The sequence below is a fragment of the Quercus lobata genome, chromosome 4, assembly GCF_001633185.2.
Source record: "Quercus lobata isolate SW786 chromosome 4, ValleyOak3.0 Primary Assembly, whole genome shotgun sequence".
Lineage (NCBI taxonomy): Eukaryota > Viridiplantae > Streptophyta > Magnoliopsida > Fagales > Fagaceae > Quercus > Quercus lobata.
This window is the reverse complement of record NC_044907.1, coordinates 70207205-70213206: the sequence shown is the minus strand read 5'-3', so window position 1 is coordinate 70213206 and position 6002 is coordinate 70207205. Positions and strand designations below refer to the sequence as shown.

The 6002-nt window shown below is 32.5% G+C and overlaps 1 protein-coding gene across 1 annotated transcript; it reads right to left on the bottom strand.

The window, feature by feature from the left end:
• Window positions 1-2849: 2849 nt before the first annotated feature.
• Window positions 2850-5004, bottom strand: LOC115983532 (gibberellin 2-beta-dioxygenase 1-like). Its single transcript, XM_031106239.1, has 3 exons — window positions 4408-5004; window positions 3892-4240; window positions 2850-3353 (listed from the first exon to the last, which is right to left on the bottom strand). The coding sequence occupies exons 1-3, from the start codon at window positions 4812-4814 to the stop codon at window positions 3105-3107; spliced, it is 1005 nt and encodes a 334-aa protein (XP_030962099.1). The 5' UTR covers window positions 4815-5004; the 3' UTR covers window positions 2850-3104.
• Window positions 5005-6002: the final 998 nt, after the last annotated feature.

Genomic DNA, 6002 nt, shown 5'->3' with positions numbered 1-6002 from the left:
CAAAATTCCTAAGTTTTAGGTGAGAATTTAGAATGTCATAAATTGTGAGGATTATGATATCTCATGATTTTCTAATTTTCATGACTAGGAGTCAAAATAACACTTAGGTTATGTTTGGATTGGGCTAAAAACCCACGTCTGTGTCTGCGTTTTTCCTTTTTTTTTTTTTTTTTTTTTTTTTTTTTTTTTTTTTTCACGCGTTTGTGAGACTTGCAGCTACTATTCATGCACTGTTCAATGAACAGTAGCCGCAAAGTTTGACTTTTCTCACTTTTTTCAGCCAATCAGTACATATCGTGTACTGTTTACGGACCCACAAATTTCACTTTTCAACAACTTTTTCATTAAAAATAGGTTTCACAGTACTATTCACATATTTAAAAATTATTTTACTACAGTGTTTTTCAGTTTTCAATTTTCAGCTGTATCCAAACAGACCCTTAAAATTTAGGAGAACTCCTAAGAATTTTGAATTCTCTCCTTAAATTTCTATCAACCAAACACTATAGAGCGAAATTTGAATTTTCTATTAGAGCCAAATTTGTTGTTGATGGATGGTTGATTAGCAAATACTTCGGAAATATAATAAATGTATACTACTTCTACTCCATTTACCATTTCCTCAACAACCTCCGTAGCTCTTTCCAAAATGGATGCAATATGGATCGTGTGTGATGCTAGATCGTGGGAGAAAAATCATCTAATGACCATATTATCAAGTACTTTAACTGAATGACTTGAATCAAAGCTCTATATAACATGAGGATAAAAATTCAAAATTTTAAACTTGAAAGTAAAATATCCTCGTACTTAAAAATATATAATTTAGGTTTTAAAAACGTAGAGATATTTCTCAAACTCTAAAACAAAACACACCAATCAATACCATTGAAGTTTATACAAATGGCAATTTTTTTCATATGGGTCCATGATTGTCTCACACTCCAATACTTACACTCAATATACACACCCATTAAGAAAGTGTGGAAATTAGTTGAAAAATTGTAAATGCGTGATGTCCACATTTTGTGAGTGACGTGTATCAAGTATGGATATTGAAATGTGCAAACAAATTTTTTTTGATTTATTATATTCCTAAAAAAAATGACAAAGGAGATAGTACTTTTTGGGAGGAGGGAGAGAAGGAAACAAAAGGGAAATGACTAGGAAAACACTGGCATCAAAACCAAGATCAATGTTTGAACCACATGCTCCTTGCCTAAGTGTATTGTTGTTAGCCAATGGGCTGAGATAGCAACCAATATCAATGTATGAGTAGTGTGAAGTTCACATTCTTTCACGCGGTTTAATATCGAGCTGGATGGCGCAAGCCATGGTTTGTTGCATGCGGTCTCGGGGAAACTGGTCCCGACCCAGAAGAGCCCACACGACATAATTATTTACCTCCTGCTATCGACATAATTTTGACCAATTTTTTTTTATTTAAAATTTTCATTTTCGTACTTCCTAGGTTTTTTTATAATTTTTTTTTTTTTTTTTTGTTGATAAAACCACTTCTTCCTAGGTCTTATCAATAAATATTGTAAATTTGTAAGGATGGTCGGTCTTTAAAAAAAATATATATATATATTTTTAATTAATTAATTAATTTATTTATTTATTTATTAATAAGTAAATATAATTTATTAATGAGAGAGAAGGAAAAAGAGACCCTAGTTCATTTCGAAAGAGTCATTTTATTCTTTTTATATAAGCATATTTAAAGTAATTGTTTTTGTTAGAAATTGAGGGTGGGCATGTCCCTCTATATTCCTCACCAAGAATAATATTTAGGAGTTATAGAATAATGTCTGGAACAATTACTCTACCCCACTATGCATACTATCACACTCAATATTAATGGAGTGATGTATATATAAACACTATGAGTGGAACCCATCATATAATAAACAAAATTTGTATTTCTCATAGTGTTTGCAGAGTATTGTGAGGTTCTTAGGTTGTAGGTTGTTTTGCATCACTCTAGAGCATGTCTAACACTGTCAGAGAAATGTTTTTGTTCGTGGGATAAACAATTTGGAATACAGAACAAGTCTGAATTGCTGGTTTGTGTGGATGTTAGGTCTAGACAACGTAGAACAATCTCAAAACTTTTGTGTGATCATCAGTTTAGGTCAAGAGAAGTATGCCAAAAAATTGATGGTTAAAATTCCGCTATTTAGGATTCGCTTCTTTTGCTGAAACTGAAAACTTTTTGCTGAAAGTACTGTAGATAAAGGTAAAAGTTAGCTGAAATAGTACAGCGGGACCTATGAATAGTACCAAAAAGTGCAGTGAGATCCATGAATAGTAGCAAAAATAAGCTGGGTTTTTAAGCGGGTGCCAAACGCACACGTAATCTCTATTTCTTAAGGTTTTAAACTTATAATTTGCTACCAAGACCTTCTTACTCAATTTTATCACTTCATAGAAATAAAAAACCTAAAAGGGATTGAACATCTTGGACATGCTGCTTAAGTCCATGTCCATGTGCATGATATTATATGACAGTGACGTTAAAAATATTATAAATTTTATATATCATTTTTATAAATTATTGTATCAAATTTTAAATATAACATATATTTTTTTATTAATGATGCTTGTGATGTCACATTGATTGCAATATCAGATTATTATAAACCTTTTATAACAAATTGGTTAATTAGTAAATTTATATAAAATGATGATAATATAGTTGAGGGAAATATAATTAGCTAGCCATTCAATCATGGTTTTGATATCTTGTGGAGTTCTTAACATTTCCATTGCCCATAGGTAACCTGAACTGAGTAAATTCCATTTTTACAATGGTAGATAATGATGGTAATCTTGTAACAGTTTTGGAATAAAAAAGAAACTACAGTATTATTAACAAGAAAGGTGGTTACAAGAAGTTTGTAGCTGAAACAGGAGGCAAACCAAGCAAAGCAACAAAGAAAATACAAAGTGAAAGTATTCCATCTATTGGAAATTTGATCTACTACCCTCTTTTTTTTGGTTTTTGAGTAATTCGGTCGACTATTTCAAACCTATTTTTTAAGTACTATTAAGCCACCATGCATTTTTTTTTTTTTTCCCAAAAGGGTGAGACTTATGTAACATTACGAGGCTACAATTCTCTCAAAGTGCCCAAGCCTATTATCAGCCAATTTTGTATTATAAGCTGATGTTTTATACTCAAGCCATGTAAACTCTTTGTACAAGCTCGTTTCTCCTTTCATAAGTGCAGGTAATGGAGTTATTTTCTCACTCAAAGGTGGTCCACCAAAATATATCATTGAAACTCTTGATTTCAAGCTGTTTGTCAGAACCCTGTGCCTCACACTTTGGAACCTTCCATTGGTCATAACCTGCACACATCCACCAACCAACCAAAAAAAAAAACCCCATTAAACAAAAATTCAATGTTAAAGATAAGATAAACGAAGCAAAACCCATACTAGATAAAACTATTTATTCTTATAATTAGTTTTTGTTGTACATGTATTGAAGGAATAATCAGAAATTCGAAAAGATTTACGTCAGTAAAAAAATAAATATAGGGTAAAAAATATTTTTTCTTTCTTTTTTTCTTATGGGACACGGACAGGGCAAAATAGTTCAAATAGTAGCTTAGGCACATGAAAAATTATTGGGGGTGACTATGAGAGTGATGAGTGATGACACAAATAGAATACTAACAAACCATAAACCTCTGTTTTCTATATTTAGAAAGATAGCCTAAAATGAAAATAAATCAATCAATCAAACAAAACATGAACAACCCGCTAGCTTGTAAAAGCTAAAGTTGAGTTTGACAAACAATTAGACTCCTATGTAATCCATAGGAATAGGGAATTGGATATTAGAATTAAACTCTGTTTTGGGCTATTAGAACTGTAGCTTTACCTGCAAAGAATCACCCACAAGAAAGAAGAATGAGTCCTGATCAGGTGGGACTGAAATCCAATTCCCATTTCTCAGAGAAATTTGAAGGCCAGATGCGTTGTTGGACCTCAGCACAGATATGATTTGAGGGTCAGTGTGCTCTCCAAATCCAACCATATTGCTATCTTCCAAAGCCTGAAAGTCTGGGCATGGAGGGTAGTGATTGAGCCTGAAAACAGAGTCACTCTTTTCATCCTTCAAAAGCTTACTGAACACATTACTTGTTGGAATCTTCAATCCATCAGCCATTAATTCAAGAACCTCACAGGTCATCTCCTTCACAGCTAATATATAGTCATTCAAAGCAGAACTGCAATAACAATAAAACCCAAACATGTTATTTCCCTGTAATAATTACTTGGTGTTTGATAGAAAAAAAAAAAGTCGAGTTCTAGACATGCAAGTTAACCAAAAAGAAAAAGGTTAAACTAAGTGAATCAAATTCAACTTGTGGTTGTTCGTGTGTGAATTTCATACCGGAACATTTCTGGGTTTTCTCCAAGAACTGAGAGAAATTTGTGAGAGCATGAATCTGGATTGGTTGTTAAAAGAAGGTATTCGACCCAACCAATATCACCGTTGGGTCCAATACTCTTGTTACCATACCCCATTGGAGTAGGAGGCCCTGCCTTTTCTTTTTCTGAGAGTGGTAAGGAGAAGAATTTAATAGCTTCAGATTCCAAGTTGGTAATAAACTGACGTGGGACTCCATGATTGATGACCTTGAAGAATCCAAAATCTTCACAGGCCTTGACTATGAGGTTCTTGGAGTCAGGTTTTGAGAGGTCTATTATGGGAATTCCAGTATAAAATGTGGTGGTGGTGGGTATGCAGTTTCTAATAAAAGAGCACTGTTCAATTGCTGGTTTGGATAGGACTACCATTGTTGGTGTTGGTGTTGGTGTTGGTGTTGTCTACTATTTGTTGTGTGATGTGAAGAGAGATTTGGTTGGAAAGATAAGGAGCTTAAATAGAGATATGTACTTGGACTTGGGAGAGTTGATAATATGAGACTTGATGGTGGGTGTGAAGTGAAGTTAAGGTGAACAAATTTGATTCTACTTTCTAGCTCGTGGGCATGGTTTGAACTTTGGGGTCGGATGCTTTGCCTATTTATACTAGAAGGGGAGAGAGAAAGCACGTTGAGTGTCCTTCTTTTTCTTTTTCTTTTTTTTTTATTATTATTTTTTTCCCTATAGTGTCCATTTTTTTTAAAAAAAAAAAATATGAATAGTTGAGAATAGTTTATTTGCTGCTCTTTTACTTTGTGGATAAATTTCAAAAATTATTGCCGAGATTCGGCCTAATGGCAGGCGGTACCACTCTTTTTTAACAAACACACACAAGCCCCTAGGAAAAAACTAAGACCTTGTAGCCAACCTCTCTACCCACTCTTTTAAGTGTGCGCTTCCGTGTCTGCGTTTGTGCATTTTACTAAAAAAATATGGGTCTTATGATAATGTTTATGTATCCACAAAAGTAATTCAAATACAAATTTCAATATAAATTTGGATCCTATAGTACTATTCATACATTTAAAAATTATTTTACTACAATATTTTTAGCAATAAATTTTCAATTTTCAATAAATAAGTGGTATCCAAACATGCCCTAACTCTCATGGCCAATGACTCATTGTGAATGCTATCCTTTCACACTACTACTACTATGACATTTATATTGAAAAAATCATGCTAATTTTAGGAGAAGCGCCTACCATTTTTAATTTTTTTTTTAATTTTACACAACCACTTTTCAAAGTATCCCACATCAAATTATTTATTCTACGCTATATTTTATTAAAATATCAACTTTTTTTGATTTTTTTTTAATTATTTATTTTTCTTCACACACATTATCCACTATTTTCTTTCATCTGTCAGATACGTAAATAAATAATAAACAACTAAATGCAAAATAAATAGTGATAGTATGTACACGGTTACTACAGTAAACTTGTAAATTTACACAATTATACACGAACTGATGTGAGTCATTTTTAAGCAAAACAAAGTAAATTTTACACATTTTTCTATTATATATGGAGTGATGTGAATGCTCTAACATTTTCC